This window comes from Ceratotherium simum, chromosome 8, assembly GCF_057802395.1.
Source record: "Ceratotherium simum simum isolate JZ-2026a chromosome 8, ASM5780239v1, whole genome shotgun sequence".
Lineage (NCBI taxonomy): Eukaryota > Metazoa > Chordata > Mammalia > Perissodactyla > Rhinocerotidae > Ceratotherium > Ceratotherium simum.
Genome location: NC_141907.1, coordinates 36982286 through 36998737, shown reverse-complemented (window position 1 = coordinate 36998737; position 16452 = coordinate 36982286). Strand labels below are relative to the sequence as shown.

Here is a 16452-nt window from a genome sequence, read left to right as displayed (position 1 = left end):
CTATTAAGGTACATGTATATAAAACTTGATTTATTTATGCCATAGAACGATTCTTGATTTTATAAAAACATTTATCTCCAATTTCCTTCAAATACGGAATGTCATCTTCTTATCTATATTTTAGGGGCAATCCTAGAGTATTAGAGCTGGCAATAGGTCTCCTTAAAACAGTGTTTTCAAATTGTAGTTGTCACCCATTATTAGGTCATGAAATCAATATAGTCAGTCACATCCAGCATTTCCCTTCTGTACCTTTTGTTAATGAAATGGAATGTAATCAAAAGTAGTTTGTATGGCTACTAGTAAGGGTAAGTATTGTTTCATGCAATTTTTATTTTTATTATATTGATAAGTGTGTGCGTGTACTAGATTGCAGTGCAAATGTATTTCTTAGAATAGGTTGCAGTCAAAAAAGTTGGAAGAAAACTGCTGCCCTAGATAATATCTTGTCCAATCTATACATTTTTATAAGTAAGGGAACTATACTATAGGGAGGTCTAGTAGTTAATTGCCCCATCTAGACTAGAACCATGCAAGTTAAAAAGTGTGAGTATAAAGACTACTGAGTTAGGAATCAGAACATTTAGATTTGAGTCTTATCTCTGTATTTACTAAACTGTTACCGTGAACAATATGGGACAAAACAAGTCACATATTATCCTTGAGCATCAGAGTTTTCTTTTGAGCTTAAAAAAAGAGTGGGGAGATGAGGGAAATAGACATGCGTAATCTGACTGTCTCACAAGATTGTTAAATATATCTGTGGTTTGAGATGATGCATGTGAAAATGCTTTGTAAACTGTAAAGTGTTACTCTAATATAAGGTGATACTTAATTTTACTGCTATTAAAATCATGCTAGCTCAATACTAAGCATATGGAAAACATTGAAATACTTGTTGAATCAAATTCAGGAACAGATATTTTAATGCAGCATTAGAAATTCAGCTATCAAATAAAACAAGGTAAGAGTATTTATGACTGTTTCTGTGCTCTTAAAACATGTTGAACTTTGAGAAACTATTTACTCTATGTGAGCAACCTTATTTACTTTATGTGTATATGTGTGTATGTGTATTTCTTTTGAAAGGAATTGGTCCAGATGGTCATATCGCTTTCAATGAGCCAGGATCCAGTTTAGTGTCAAGGACAAGATTAAAGACTCTAGCAATGGACACCATTTTGGCAAATGCTAAATATTTTGACGGAGATTTATCGAAGGTGCCAACTATGGCTCTAACAGTTGGTGTGGGAACAGTGATGGATGCTAGAGAAGTAAGAATTAAATGTTCTTTGATGTTTTTCCCTTGAGGTCTATAGATTTGGGAGAAATTATGGCGCCAAATAAGTGATATTTTGGTTGCATCCTCTTTGCAATATAAATTGTCTAGCTGTTAATAGTTGCTGTCAGTCTCATTGCCATGTTTAAAACTCAACTAAGTTAAGTCTTTTGGAGCTGTAAACTAAGAATTAGGCACCACCTCTTTTAGGGTCCTACTTCACTTCCCTATTACTGCTTCACAGTTTGAGGTCCTAAAATCATACTGATCATATGGTCTGTTTCTAAGTGAAATAGTCTTGTGAAAAGACTGTTGGGACAAAGATGCAATGCTAGTTAACACTAAACTACTTTTGGAGGCTCAGGATAATTTAATGTGCTTCTTGACTGTAGGAGGATAGCCCAGTTGGTTTCCAGCAGAAAAAGAACCCAATTGGGGCTGGATCTGTTGTAAATTTGATATATTTAAGAAGGCAAGAGCTCTGAACAGTAGATCCTGCCTAATTTTTAGCTTTTTAGTTGGACTATCATTTCCTTCCCTGAGAGTAACAGAACAAATTATAGTCAGCTTATAAGTGGTTAAATTATATGGAAACCCGAAACTGCATTCCTTTCTGGCAGCAGGATGGGACAGGTTCAGAGGAAAGAGTACAGACAAGGTATGATAAATAAGTAACTGATCTTAACATAAATATATCTGGACTTGAACATACAAATGTAGTTTTTCTTCTAAAAATCATTGGTATGTGAAAAAAAGACCTTTCAAGGACTGAAATTTCATAGTAAGTTGACAAAAAGATTTTAGAGCAGTCTTATTTTATTTATTTATTTATTTTTTTTTTGTGTGAGGAAGATCAGCCCTGAGCTAACATCCATGCCAATCCTCCTCTTTTTGCTGAGGAAGAGCGGCTCTGAGCTAACATCTATTGCCAATCCTCCTCCTTTTTTTCCCAAAGCCCCAGTAGATAGTTGTATGTCATAGTTGCACATCCTTCTAGTTGCTGTATGTGGGACGCGGCCTCAGCATGGCCGGAGAAGCGGTGCATCGGTGCGCGCCCAGGATCCGAACCCGGGCTGCCAGTAGTGGAGCGCGCACACTTAACCGCTAAGTCACCGGGCCGGCCCACAGTCTTATTTTTAAAATGACATGTCTGTCATTCTCAGCTGCTGCTTCTCCATGTCTAATCAGTCACCAAATCCTGACCACTTCACAGATAGCTTAGAGATAAATAAGGATCCAGCCCTCTATCACAACTACCTTAATTCAAGCCTATATCAGTTTTTTTAAAGATTATTGCAAACCCATCCTAAATCATGGCTGTCTCCATTCTTTACCTATCTGTTCTCTATATTAGAGCCTGAATTATTTTTTCAAAAACAGTTCAGTTATTATTCATCTGTGTAATTAAGAGTCTGATTCCCTATTATTCCATCACAAGATGAGGTCTAGCCTCTTTGTTTGGCATAAAAAGGCTCTGTATTTCAGATTTCAACCAGTTTTCAACCATTTCTTTTCATTTCCCTCTGCTCCAGCCTTAACGGATTTCTAGCTTTTTACTGACCATAACTCTCTGAAATGCCCCCTGTGTGGAGCTTTTTTGCTTATCCTTAAGACTTGGTTTCAGATAGGAGCTACTCTAAAGCTTTTCCATGATGTGAGAAATACTCTCCTTGAGAACAGTGGAGCAGGTAGAGTAGAAGTAACCACATATCAATGTCAAATTATATTCTGAGACCAATTTTTTTCAATTTCTGCTTTTCCATATATTTTCTCTTAATTCTCAATGAAAGGTTGTATATGTCTTAGGCATGCACACACACTGAGTAATTCTTCATCCCACCCCAAACTTCCACCAGCCTCCGTTCCTTCCACTCCCTTCATAATGTCAATGCTAGCATCACTGTGTAGTTTCCTTCTCATCAACGTTTGTCTTTTCATTTTTTTCAGTATACATTTGATGTTGAAATTTCTTGCCACCTCTCCTATTCTCTTTTATAATTTTTGCTTCAATAATGAAAGACTCTTAGCTCATACCGTCTAATTGGTAGATCTCTTTTAACAGTTTCTGTCTCTCAAAAGGCAATATAATGTAGTTGTTAAGAATATGAACTCTGGAGTCAGACTTCTTGTTTGTGTCATAGCCTTACCAAGACCTTGGGCAAGTTACAGAATATCTGTGCCTCAGTTTCCTTATCTGTAAAATATGAATAAGAATAGTATTTATCCCATAGTGTTGTTCTGAGGAGTTAAATGAGATAATTCAAGGAAGGTGCTAAGTTCAGTGTTTAACTTTGAAACCACCAAATCATATATTAAAACTCTCCTAAAATGAACTTCAGAAAATATCCATCATGCAGTAATCACTGCATTAATTCAGTGTGTGTTAAAGTAGCTTTATAGAGACTTTTCAAGTGCGGGTCTAAGAACTTCTACCAGATTGCATAATAATCACTTAACGGACCGTGATTCTTGGATTCTAACTCCAAAGATTCTGCATTAGAAGACAACATAAAGCAAAGAACTTGAATTTCTTTTTTTTTTTTTAAACTCCATATCAGTCTTAAAAAAAAAAATTGCTATAATGTCCAGCAAGGAAAACTAATTAACAAATCCATTAATCAGTGTTGTAGTTACCTTATTGTATCAAACATGATTGATTTTTGTTTTAAACAATAAATGCTTTTAATTATATGTGATGCCATATTAAATTCTTCACTGAGCTTAGATCTTTATACTTAAGAACAAGAAGTATCAATAAAAACATTAGTAGAAATTCATATATATTCTAATGCATTCATGGGCTTTGATATTAATCAAGATGTAGCTTCAAAATGAAAAACAAATAGTAATCTTGATGAGATAAATATAGGAATATCTGGTTCATTAATTTCCTCCCTGTTTAAGAAAGTCTGGTTATAAAATATGCAATGCAGAATTTTTATGTTGTTATAGATACTTTAGAATTACAACCACCTTAACATTCATTTTTTAGTTAACAATTTTAATGAGAAAAAAATCATGTTTAAAGATTTATTACATTAAACTGTTTAGGTGAACTTGTAAAATACGATCCATTTACTGCTAAAAATGATGAAGATTCATATACATTCACTCACATTTGCACATGTTCTTTGAATTATCTCATAGGCTGTTAGGGATTTGGGACCAGGGGCTTGGATTTTCTCTAGTTCATAAGGATATCCTCAGTCATGCGTGCTTAAGGACACTGAGGTAGACCCTGAATCCTTCTTTAAATCTAGTTTTTGTTCCAAGACAACTTTAGATAGCACATGTTCAATGAAACAGTCTTGAAGCTTCTTTCTCTAGATTAAATATCTGTTATTTTAGAGTCTTTTGCTTTTCCAAAGTAATAGCTATAGTTCATCTGGACTAGAGCAATTTGGTATATCATTCCTGGTTGTATAAATTCTTTGTTGACCTGTAATTCTGCTTTTGCAAAACAGCCCTTTTGCTTCTTTTTCTTCATTCTCCCAGGTCTCTTCTGCACATCAGTACTTAATATATTAATAATGAGAGGCACTATTCTATATTCAGTAATACTCCATAACAAAATACTATTTTACTTTGTTAAACCAGAAGAGATACACTTTGTGCTTGCCTGTTACCTTAAAAAGTAGAAATAAATACCTTGAACTGTGAAGAAATATGGAGCTGTTTATTTTTATTTTACCGTCAGGAGAATATTGGTGCTAAAGTCTTTGTTTTAAAAAACAATAGAGCTTCTTAACCATTTGGATCATGTTTTAAGAATTAATTAACAAGTAACGTTCATTTTTCAGGTAATGATCCTCATAACAGGTGCACACAAGGCATTTGCTCTCTACAAAGCAATAGAAGAAGGAGTCAACCACATGTGGACTGTTTCGGCTTTCCAGCAGCATCCTCGAACTATTTTTGTGTGTGATGAAGATGCTACTTTAGAATTAAGAGTTAAAACTGTGAAATACTTTAAAGGTGAGCATTGAAATTTCAAAAGCAGACTGTAAGAATGTTCCATTGTAGATGACATATAAACTTAAAATAACCGTGGAGTTACATCCTGCACTGTGGCCTGTTGAAAACTGGCGTGTGTTGACACAGTTGCCAGTTCTTTCAACGAAGAGAAATGTCTCACCTCAGATAATAGTTTTCAGAGTAGTTTCCTATTGTTTTCATGAAGAGAATCTCTTCATATTTTCAGTAAACAAGATTTTTCTTGAAATCCAAAATTTAATAAAATATTTTACTTTCATATTGAATATACAAGATTAAGTAACCCAAAACAAAATGTATATATGTCCTTACTGATTTTCTTTTCATTGTTTACCCATCTCACCCCCCTCCCCAAGCTATGTTTAGAACCTAATCAGAGGATAAGATGGGTCACTCACTATCTCATTTAATCTTCACAGTTTCAAACAAATTATTCCCATATATTAAAGTTATAATGGCTAAATGTCAAAAACAGTATAGAATAAACTCTGTAAGTAAGCAGGAGTTTGATTGTCCAGACTTCTGCATGTGTGTTTCCTTTTGCTTCTTCCTGCAGTCCAGTTCAATAGTTCTTAAACCTTACCATACCAGGTTGTGTATATAAAACCACATCCACTTGATGTAATGGGTGATGTAAGAGATTTTCAAGGAAAATTTTGACTACACTCAGTTTAGAACTCATTCCCTGCTTAAGAGTCAACTCCACATATAAACACACACACCATATAAACACACACACATACACAAGATGTACAAATAGGTACTCTTTGTAAAGCACCTGTGTTTATATAGCTGATATGAAAATATTATGAAATTAGTCATACATGTCAGTAATTCACAAAGTATGTAGTATGTGAACTACTGATATTACATGAATGAATATATATTTTAATCTTTTTACTCTAGTAACTAGGTGTTTACTTAACATGTAGTAGAAAAAATATACTGAATCAGTCAAACCTGTATCTCATGGATATCAATGCTTTGACAAGGTTAAACAAGTTACCACATTTTATTGCCTCTAAGACACATCTTTTTTCACATTTACCTTATCTGAAATTGGGATGTGTTTAAAATTGGTGTCATAGCTTATCTGGTAGCATTTTTTTCCTGTGGTACATAAAATAATGGTGTGTCTTACAGTCTTCAGTGTCATATTCATGAAATGTAGTATATAAACTTAAAAATTATAAGTTCAATTTTTTTTGTGTGTGTGTGAGGAAGATCAGCCCTGAGCTAACATCCGTGCTAATCCTCCTCTTTTTGCTGAGGAAGACCGGCTCTGAGCTAACATCTATTGCCAATCGTCCTCCTTTTTCTTTTTCCCCCAAAGCGCCAGTAGATAGTTGTATGTCATAGTTGCACATCCTTCTAGTTGCTGTATGTGGGACGCGGCCTCAGCATGGCCGGAGAAGCGGTATGTCGGTGCGTGCCTGGGATCCGAACCCAGGCCGCCAGTAGCGGAGTGCACGCACTTAACTGCTAAGCCACGGGGCCGGCCCTATAAGTTCAATTTAAAGGAAACCAGTAACTCATAGTTCATGTAAATATGTGAATATGGCAGAAATCTTGAAGGTGATACACAAATGATTGAAGTATGGCAAACAGTGGAAATGGTCTAATTTTTAAAACAAAATTTTGATCATTTGTATATAGTTTTGTATTTGCACTTATCTGTTGTAAGTATTTTCCTGTCTTAGTATTCTTCAGAAGCATTTTTAATGGCTATATAATAGTCAAGTAGACATATCATTATGTCTTTTTAAGACATTAAGACATTTACTTAAGCATTTCCTTATTGTTAAACACTTAAATTATTTCCAGTCATTTATATTTTTATCAGTTAAATTACCAGTTTTTTACCAAGCCAAAATATATCAAATTAAACTGAAAAACTGATAGCTTCCTAGTAATTTGACAGATAAAAGCAGAGACTATTTCAGTGATGAGTTGTGAATAAGACAGAGCTCTCGGATGGAGTTTTACACATATATATCCATACAGTACTCAGATTTCATAACAAATATTAGACTCCTTGAAAAAGTTAATAGAAGGAATCCTCATTATCCACATATTTTAATGGCAGTTTTAAGGGGATTCATTTAACATTGCCATTTTTTACTACCCGCAATCTTCAGATAAACCTCTGTACTTGTCTGATTTTGTCAATTTGGTTTTTAACAGGGAATTTTTACATTTTAGAGAAGTTAATATTTAATAAGATATTTAATAATAATAATAGCCAATACTTTTATGACAAGGCATTATTCTAAATGCATTATTCTTACTGATTTACTTAATTTTCACAATTCTATGAAATAGGTACTCTTATAATCCCATTTACAGATGAGTTAACAGGCTTAATAGAGATGTTAAGTCCCTTATGCAGAGTCACACAGCTTATATGTGAGCTGGGTAAGTGAAACCAGGCTTATCTGGAGTCTGGGCTTCTGTCCACTGTTTTACTGCCTTAGAGAAGAAGAGTAAACCCTAGCTATGTTATATGACCTAAATCGTATTTCTATTTTTTTCATACCATAATAATTGCTTCCAAAACGGTAAGGACATAGGTTAAAGATAATTTAAAACAGAAGGGAAGTAGATGTTTATAAGTATTTAGTTCTTCCAGTTATCTATCCAGATTCTAAGCTCTTCTGAAACATTTTGAAGTGCAGACTATTCATGAGCGAATTGCTGCACTGCCCTTTTGAGGACACTGTATTTTCCACTTTGGAGCTGTATATTTCTGAAGAGATTCAGGATATCAGCCTGTCAGGATGCCTCCTTCAATATGGAGAAAAATAGAATTGAGATTTTGTTCTGGGCTATAGATAGATCTCATTTTATAGTATTTTGTTATAGGGTATAATAATTGAATATTCAGAAATTAATACATATTATAAATGTAGTTTTATACATTTGCCATACCCTCATTCAGTTATATCACTTCAAGATGTACTGGAGGATATGAATCTTGTAGTTATCATCTATAATTCTTCAGATTCCATTCACATCACTACGCTTTCTTCTGTCATCACCTAAAAGTGCCAACAGGAATCTTAAAGGGTTCTAATTAATTAGCTTCTGAAGAAAATCTAGGTTAACTACATCTAAAACAATAAGAATTATTAGTAAGTGGAAGTTTATTTCAATATATACCTTTTGAAAGACACAAGTAAATCACAGGAAAACAAAGTTTAATATTTATTAGTTCTAGTTTTTTCTTTTTGCCTTTTCAAATAAAACTTATGTTTTATGTCCTTGAGATAATATATTTTCAAGACATCATCATCCTGAACATTTTTTTCTGTTTCATCCTTTTTAGACCATACTCCAATAGGTTGACAGAGGTTGAATGAGTTCAGATTGAGCCAAAACCATAAAATTGACATTTATGGTCTAGATTTAACTTTTCTTCTTTTGGCAACATGTCTGGAAGTCTGTGCATTTTTATCAATACTCAGAATAATTATTTCTGTTTATGATTTAAGTACAATTATTTATTTTTATCAAATTCTTGTGTAGAAGGTTGTCCAAATATTTTTAAGTCATAGTAAATTCTTGATTATCCAAAAAGCAAGTAATAAAATTTTCAAAATAATTTCCAGTCTGGAAGCAGCCTTACCTTATGTGTAAAAGTTATAGCCAATGTATAGATAAAAAAAAACTTTATAAAGGAGTTGAATTTTTAAAATGTATCCCAGTGTTCTAAGTTGTATTTTAAAGCTTTAATATATTCTTTCCATGATCAAAGCTGTAAGCAAAGGACAGATGAATTCTGTCAAGTAGAATGATCCTCTACAATCTGATCCTCTACAAGACAATACATCTTCTAAACCACATGGCTGAAATTACCATTGTCTTTGTTCTCCCCTCTCCTTTCTCTCTCTCCAGTTTCCATTTTACTTCTCTTTACATACTGACTATTGAAAATGGATTAAACTTTTCAGTTAGATCCTGTTTAAATAGGATTGGTTCTGTTTGGCGATATCATCTGGTAAACCTTTTTCATTAGCAGATAGTTCTTTTGCACTATAAAAAAATTATTCTTTAATGTATATTTTTGTTAAATGTGTATTTTCCAGTTAGTGTCATCAGCCAAGAAACATGGGTTAAGGTGCCTTCAACTACATTGTCTCACACAGTGTTAGTCCCAATAAGTATAAGAAGTATCCCTGCCTAAAAGTAGTTGACATTCTTCATAAAAAGCTGATTCATTAAGACTGAGAAATTTGAGAAAATAAAATGTAATATATTGCACTAAAATAAAAGCTCCACGAAGTTAGGGACTTTAGTTTTGTTTGCTGCATTATTTCAGTCTAAAAATGTGCCTGGTACATTGGAGGCACTTGATCATTTGTGGGTCGTTGGGCAGGTAGATGGACAGATGAACACAAGACTGAAACCATTTCAGTTTAAGTGCTAAATTATGTAAATCACACTATTAAGTCGAAAAATATTAAATAAGGGAGAGATTTACAGTTAAATAGTTGAAGAAAATTGAATCTGATGGGATAGAGGGCCCTGGAAGACAGGTAGCATTTTCTTTGGAAGGAAATGGCTTAAGTAACAGCACAGATGTAAGGATGAGGTAACACAGCAGTCGAAAAAGTTCCTGTTAATAGAATACAAAACAAAGTGTATTAATAAAATGGGGCTAGTTTGCACTTTAAAAACAAAAGGGAATGTCTAGATTAAGAGCCAGAAAGCAAACCAGGGCTCATGTGTCAGTAGCTCTTCACCTTTTGTGGGTCATGGATCGCTTACAGAATGTGTGCACATGCACATACACAAGTGTGCATACACATAAGTATGTATATTAATTCAGGAGGATTCAAAGACTCTTTGAACCTCCTCTAGCTGTTATATCCTAGGACTCCAGGTAAGAGTTGTTGCTTTACTTGATTTCTACCAGGTGGACAGCTTCTAACTGTCATCAGTCTGGAAGTCAGAACTGGTTCCGTATTGATTGCTCTATTTTTTCTTGCATGCTAAGTTTAACTCTTTTGTTATATTTGAATATGGAGTGTTTAACTTTTTTAATAATAATGGTGCCTTCGATTTTTTTTTTTTTTTTTTTTTTTTTTGGCGAGGAAGATTAGCCAAGCTAATATCTGTTGCCAATCCTCCTCTTTTTGGTGAGGCAGATTGGCCCTGGGCTAACATCTGTGCCCTTCTTCCTCTACTTTATATGTGGGACACCTGCCACAGCATGACTTGATAAGCGGTGCGTAGGTCTGTGCCTGGGATCTGAATCAGCAAACCCTGGGGCCGCCAAAGCAGAGCTCGAGAACTTAACCACTATGCCACTGGGCCAGCCCCTCCTTGGATTTTTTTTTTCAACCTTGAAAATCCCAATATTAGAATGTAGGCCAAGAGCAAAAGGACTAGTGTAGTTTAATACTAGGTTCCACGAAGAACACAGAATGTTCATTGACAGAATGGTTATGGATTAATTCTGCCCTGGCTTCCCTCAGAACTCTTGCATTTGAACATCCTAGTGCTAATCTCTTCCCTATGAGGGTGTAAAATTAACTGCAGCAGCCTTTATAGCACCAAAAGGGAATGGGGTTTGGGGAGGAGGGTATTACTGAGAAAAATATTCTTGTTAACATTTTTTTGAGCAAAGAACAAATGCCAGTAAGTATCTTTCAAATCCAGCCTCAGGGATAGCTTTGCATAAAACAGTCTAATGAACGAAGTATTTGTTGGTTTGTACACATATTCATGGGTTTTTATCACATGCTTTTTGTCTTCAAAGCACTGGTAAGCATGTGGAGGGGTTGTGTAACTTTATAAGAAAAGTTACACAATGGAACATTGTTTCACTGTGGAAACACTATGGAAACACTGAAATATTAGAGATTACATTATCTAAGACATATCTAAACCAAACATAATTATAAGACTTTTATGCAATATGTTGAGTAGTACATTGCTCTGTTTTGAATTTTTGAGCTGAGATTACTCCATTTTATAAATAAAGCCTGATAGCTAAAGTGGCTGCCATATACCTAAGGTGGAGGCAGAACCAATCAAGTGCCTTCATGCTTAGTTTTGGTACTTTTTTGTACAAGAATCCTTTTATATCCTGGGTTAGTTGTTGCTCTGAGTTTTGCTGTTTTCAACCTTTTCCCATTACTCATCTTAACCTTTTGATCCTTCTTTCCCCTCAGCTGCATGGAAGGCTTAATTTATGACCCTCCACAATCCTACCTCTACAATTCTAAATATATCTTAATTTTCAAGCATCCTTTCCTTTCAGGTCTAGCGATTCTGCCAATGCCCTTGATCCTTTTCTGTCCTAACTTCCCTAACTTTAGGACCTTGAACTACAGAATCTATGTCTCCATCCGCTCCTTTTCTGCTGCCTCCTTTTTATCAATATACGTTCTGGGTTTTTAAATTACAAAAAAAAAGCTTCTAGATACCACGGTCTCACTGAGCCTTCACACTTTTAAACTACATGTTTATTGAGCATCCACCATGTGCCATGACATTTTTAGACCAAGACTTAGAGCAGTGACTATAAGGTCCTGGACCATAGTTTCTAGTTGAAGACATGGTAGAAAAACATTTTCTAAGAGTGAAAATTGCCCTAAAGAAAGTGAAATTATAATTCATTTTAAGGTGACATTTGGGCTGAGACCTAATAAACAAGAGGCAGTCTTGCTTTGCTCAGGGAGAAGAGCATTCCGGGCTGAATGAGACAGCAAGTATAAAGACCCTGCACCGGAACCAAGCTTAGCCTTTCTAAGTAATAGCAACAAACCCAGGGTTGAGTACAGCATAAAAGGGAAAGTGAGAGGACATGAGATCAGGACAAACAAAGACAACAGAATAAAATCTAAATTATTTTCTAAGTGACCACAGCAATTCGGGAATTTTAAATGGGGAAATGGTATAATCGTGTCTGTTTTTAAAAAGATTAGGTTGCCTGCTGTCTAGAAATTTTATTATGGGATGGGGGAAATGAGGAATAGTGGAGTGTTGAGTTGGAAGTAGATTAGAGATGACAGTGGCTTCAACTAGTATGGTAGCCATGGAGATAAAGAGCTGTGGCTAGTTTGGGATATATTTTGAAAGTAATGCCAACTGGTCTTGCTGCTAAATTAAAGGATAGAGAAAAAAATCAGTGAATTTTAGTGGTCTGGCTTTAGCAGCTTATTAAAGAAAGGGTAACAATATACCAAGATTTTAGTTGAAATGGTTTGGAAGGGAAACAATGGGTCTGGACCTTGTGAAGTTTCAGGTGCTGATTAGACACTGAAGTAGGCAGTTGAGTAGTTTGCATTTTCTCACTTTCAGTTGCACTAGTGAATGTTGCTCTCTTCTCTCAGGACTCCCCACTTCTGGTCTTTCTCCTACTACATCACGACTTCAGTGCTCTTTGCATGTCCCCTTCTTTGCTTATCTCTTAAAAGTGAGTCTTCCTCCGAGTTTGGATTCTAGAGTGCTTTTGCAAGCCTTCCTGACAAGAACATCTCCTCACTAACACAAGTACCCTGTGTCTCCAATCCAATAAGCATGTTTCCTGAGAAAACCACATTTTGAGTCCCTTTGCTCAGCTCAGCCCATGTTCTTAACAATCTGGAAAATTTAACTCATTTCTTGAACCTCCAGAATAAAAAATCTTTAATTTGTTAATTGGAACAATTTTTTTTTCCTCAAAGAAATATAGTATGTATACATTAAGACATAGGAGTAACTGGAAGATATTTTCCAAAAAGCTTTAATAAGAACAACTTAGTAGTATACCAATTATGAGATGAAATTTAATTCTACTTGGAAATTAATACTTCTGTATTGTTTTAATAAACCTGCCTCAGTGTGGCTTGTAATCAACCCCTATTGTAAATACACATGTAAAAATAATGGAAAATAATTCGCCAGATGAATGGATAGGGTAATATATTGGAGAATTAAAACTATCCTAGTGTAATAACAGTTCTGAGCCCCTTGCTGGAGTCTGGTAGAGGAATTGCCAGAGGATCCAACTCAACAGACTTTCAGATGTAATTAAAATGTATTAACCAAGTCAATATTCAAATTTATCTTGTCATACTGAAGCTCTGAAGACAAGAATTGCTCCTACTTCTGATTACTCCCAAAGAAACTATAACACATTCTAGATCTACAGATTCATAAATAATTGTAAATTGGTATTTGCTAGGTAGTTAAAACTAAACATTCTGAAACATTTCCATTTGCATTTTTCAATAAAGCTATTTTGTATCAGATGGGAACCAACATACTTAATGTATCTTATAAAATCTTGTTTTCTAAAGTAAATGAGAAATAGTTCAAAACTAAAAATACAACTAGAACTGTGCTTTTTTTCTTTAAGGTTTAATGCATGTGCACAATAAACTTGTGGATCCACTATACAGTATGAAAGAAGGAAAATGAAGGAGATTGGAGCAAAATTCTGCCTGAATGAACAGAGCACTTATAAATAGTAGATGAATTTTCAGCTATGCAATATGATAAAACATGGGGAATTGTTGAAGACTGTCATTTTTGAAGTCCAATATCTATGTTAAACATTCCATATTTAAAATATGTCCATTTTTACTAGGGTTTAGGAGTAGTTGGCTCTCACAATTAATTGGCTATTTATAAAGTACATAAGCCACATAGACACTCGATAAAACAGCACAGAAATGAAATGCCTGCCTGTTTAAAAAGTTAAAAAGTAATTTTAAAGGTGAAGATTCTGTATATCAAGTACCATTCATATGACTCCAGTGGCATTCTTAGATTTTTACTTTTTAATCACATGAAGACACTCCAAGCCTTTCAAGTATCAGACTATCACTGCAAACCTTTATGTTTGGAATGCTGTCTTTCTTTGTATTTTTGGGGCATTACATACAAGCTTTCTGCACGTGGTTGCCTTAGTCATCTTTCTGCAATAGCATCTGGACATCAAAAGTCCTGCTATATATTGTTGGTACAGAAAATCTAGAGATGACAGTGCCTAAAATACAGTTTACGTCCTTTTGGAAAGTATGTATAAAGTGCATGATTTTTGTGCACCTTCTTCTATAGCACTTTTTTTACAAACGTGCTCTTATTTTTATGTAATGACTTGGGTTCGTGCTTTTAATATAAGTATTTTGGCAATTATGAGCTTTATACCTAAGCAACAAACATACTTAAGGAAATTCTTTTGAAGAAAATTTTCTGATTATTGTTAAACTTCATAAATGATTAGCTTTATTCCTTACATATATAATGTTTAAAAGGATAATAAAGGAATTACTATATTTTAGATTGTTATAATAACTTACATCATTAAACTGCAAATTAAAGTACATTGTTTTCTATCTTTAATTCAAATAAAGGTTACCTAACACGTTATCTAAATTTTATTTCCAGAAGTGAAATTGAATACATGCATCTGAGAAATTCCAACAATTAATAGTAGCTGTGAGCCTGCATTTACTGTTTTGTTTGTTGCCATCATGCAATTAGGAGATTTAAGTCAAAAGACAATGTCTCTGCCTGTAATTTCTTAGTCTTGGTCCTTGGGGAATAAAAAATGCTCCCTTTTCCTCTGCATGTTTTGCATCTTACAAGGCCACCTAGTAGAAGAAGCATTACTTATATACCTGCTTAATTGCCTATGTGATTGAAATGTATTTATGGTTAAGTTCTTTAAAATATTTAAATAGCAAATAAATAAAAAGAAATAAAACCATTAGATAAAATATGCTGCTTTAGTTCCAGTTAATGAAGTTTTAATAACCTTAAGTGTTATAAATGGTTTTTAAACAACTACTGAATCCATATCATCTTCCAATCACACTCCTGGTAATAAAGCATTAGTTACTGCAAACTAACCTTATTACATTGGAAGGGTCATATAGTATCATAGTGAAAAAACTAACGATATCTGTTTCCACGCATGGTTCACCAGTTATATCTGTGCTTAACTGTTTCGGTGTCTAAAAGATCTCCTTTCCCATCACTGCCCTTGATGTTAAGAGGCCAGTTTAGGTCCATGTACTCAAGATGCTCAGTGAACTGCTTTCTGGTCACTTTAGCTCCCTAAGTCAGGAGCTAAGCTGCTGTTAAGCAAAGAACTAAGAAGCCTATTGAAGCCAGTTCCACAAGAGGCAATAAAGCGTGGTAGCTAAGAATTGGGGTTTTGAGAAAGAAACCAGTGTGAATCCCAGCTCTGTCAGTAACTGACATTGGGCAATACATAACTCTGAGCTTCTTGCCCTGTCTAGTGGGATGGTAACAGAACCTATACCTCAGCTGTTGTTAAGAATGAATGAGGGAATGACTATAGCGCTCAGCACAGTGGCTGTCACACATTCAACTCAATAAATGGTGACTCTTCTAATACTTGTATCATAGTTGACATTATTTTAGTGTTTGCAAAAATCTTAGTAATATAAGGTCCTCTGGGGGATATATTTAGAAGACAGACAACTCTCACATCATGAAAATCACCTGTTTGGGAGAGTGGCCAGGGAGAGAACTTAAGCTTATGCTTAAATATTTGAAAAATACTTTTTTGTACTGTTATTACCACAACTGTTTCCTAAAAAGTCTGAGGTTAAAGGAAGAAAATTAAATGTGTCCAAATTGCAAGCATACTAATTAAGCATAAATATTAAACAGTAGACATGTAGTGCATACTCTGTGCCAGGTACCAACTTGTAACTTTCCCCTGGCAATAATGGTAGAACAGAATATTTTGTTTTACAAATTATATAAAAATGTTTTTCTAGTTTCAAATAAACTGCTATTTTCCAAAATACTATTGCCATGGAGTCTCATATTTCATCTGTTCTATTACAGCTAGAAGAGATAGGGAAGATACCTGAGCTGATTAATTTATATAACTAACTAAGACTAGCAGGTTATTTAACCTCTATACACAATTTTAAGTAAGTCCCCACTATCTTAATTTATAATTAAAATCATCTCATAATGTAATAACCTTAGTATTAAATTCATCATTGACAGTCTTATCCCGAAAAGGTATTTACTTCATTCATTTCATTCAAGGTGGAGGACAAAAATCAATGGCTATTTTATCTTACTGTAATACAGTCCGCCCTCTGGTTTGCTCACTGAGTCACCAGGCGAGATAGGAGCACATGTGTTGGAAGTAAGACAGCCGTTTACTGGCTTTGTGACCTCAAGTAAGTTACTTAACTACT

General features: G+C 34.5%; 1 protein-coding gene across 5 annotated transcripts in view; it reads left to right on the top strand.

The window, feature by feature from the left end:
* The window catches only part of GNPDA2 (glucosamine-6-phosphate deaminase 2), a 40876-nt gene that overhangs the window by 13271 nt on the left and 11153 nt on the right, over positions 1 to 16452 (top strand). For 3 of the 5 annotated variants that reach the window (XM_004419025.3, XM_087434262.1, XM_087434259.1), the window contains 3 exons: positions 1090 to 1274; positions 5080 to 5254; positions 13620 to 14591. In XM_004419025.3, coding sequence (XP_004419082.1) covers positions 1090 to 1274; positions 5080 to 5254; positions 13620 to 13681 — 422 coding nt within the window. In that variant the 3' untranslated portion in view covers positions 13682 to 14591. Of the gene's footprint in view, positions 1 to 1089; positions 1275 to 5079; positions 5255 to 13619; positions 14592 to 14653; positions 14907 to 16452 lie in introns of those variants that run through there. The other 2 variants (XM_087434260.1, XM_087434261.1) reach the window with 2 other exon arrangements.